Below are 1,135 nucleotides of genomic sequence, written 5' to 3' on the forward strand. Positions count from 1 at the left end.
TAAAATAGAGATATAAATTTTTGAGATATAAATTTTTGAAAGTTTCCAGAAATAAGTTCTATTAACCAGATTCAATATCCATATTTAAATATTTCCATATCAACAAAATGATTTATTACTTTTCTTAAAAACAAAAAAGTAAAAAGCCAATTTCCTTTTCTATAGTTCTATGGTTCTCTGACTTTTTTATTAAAAGAAAAAAAGCCACTTAAAACTTAAATTCTATTGTGACCATATTCTTCTAATACCAAAGATAAAGCTGGATGTGAAAAAAAAAATGAGAAATAGAAAAATTAGGTATATAATCGCCAGGCGAAGAAGAATTAACACTTATGGGACCAGACCACTCTGAGGGTGAGGGCCAGGCTGGAGCATGTCTGGCTGCTCAATGGTTTTTCAGTAAAACAGCTTATTCATTAATTAAAAACTAATAAAAGAGCTTTCATCTACCGTAAGTAGACGAATGGGGGAAGAAGGGGAAAAAAGGGGAGTAAGTGTAGAACAGAATTAAGGGGAGGTGGTCCAAACCAATATTGATAGTTCTAGATTAACTAAGAAACGGAAAGAATTATTCTTTGTAAGCAAGAACTCTGCTAGCGCTCCCAAAGTGGAGTCTAAGGAAGTGGTAACTGCTGAGGCCTGAGGGCAGTGTGTACATTTTCTTTCCCTATTTCTTCAACAGTGGACAAATGTCTTCCCTGCTTTTACCTAGATTCCATGTTGGCTAGGTTGGGCCACGATTCAGTGCAGGCTTAAATAAACTTCCTCAGAGCCTGGGGCCACTGTCCGTCCTCAGTACCGCAGCCAGGCCTACTTACCCATGCTCATCTTGATTGGCAGACGCTCTCTGCTCGCTGCCTCCACTAGATGTCTCCGAACTTCCATCACCGCCTCTTTGTGCTTGCTGTCCAGTAAGGCTGCCCACAGGGCTTTGGCTGAGGTGTCGCTGCAGTAAAACCACAAAAAGAGCTTTAGAATAAATTTCTTCTGGATAATGGAAAGAGTTGAAAGCAGAATAATTTCTTAAATAACTTTTTTTGAGCACCAATGTAGTCTTTTCCTACAGACAGACTCGAGATGTTAGAATTAAATAAAGAATGTTTTGGCATAAAACATTCAGAAATTAAGGAGAAAA

The 1,135-nt window shown here is 37.7% G+C and overlaps 1 protein-coding gene across 1 annotated transcript in view; it reads right to left on the minus strand.

The window, feature by feature from the left end:
* Positions 1–810: 810 nt before the first annotated feature.
* LOC105807680 (sec1 family domain-containing protein 2) overlaps positions 811–1,135 on the minus strand; it is a 60,456-nt gene continuing 60,131 nt past the window's right edge. Inside the window, exon 3 of the mRNA XM_012641104.1 lies at positions 811–946. Within this exon, the coding sequence (XP_012496558.1) occupies positions 811–946 (136 nt within the window). The remainder of the gene's footprint in view (positions 947–1,135) is intronic.

The sequence above is a fragment of the Propithecus coquereli genome, unplaced genomic scaffold, assembly GCF_000956105.1.
Source record: "Propithecus coquereli isolate 6110/MARCELLA unplaced genomic scaffold, Pcoq_1.0 Scaffold162, whole genome shotgun sequence".
NCBI lineage: Eukaryota > Metazoa > Chordata > Mammalia > Primates > Indriidae > Propithecus > Propithecus coquereli.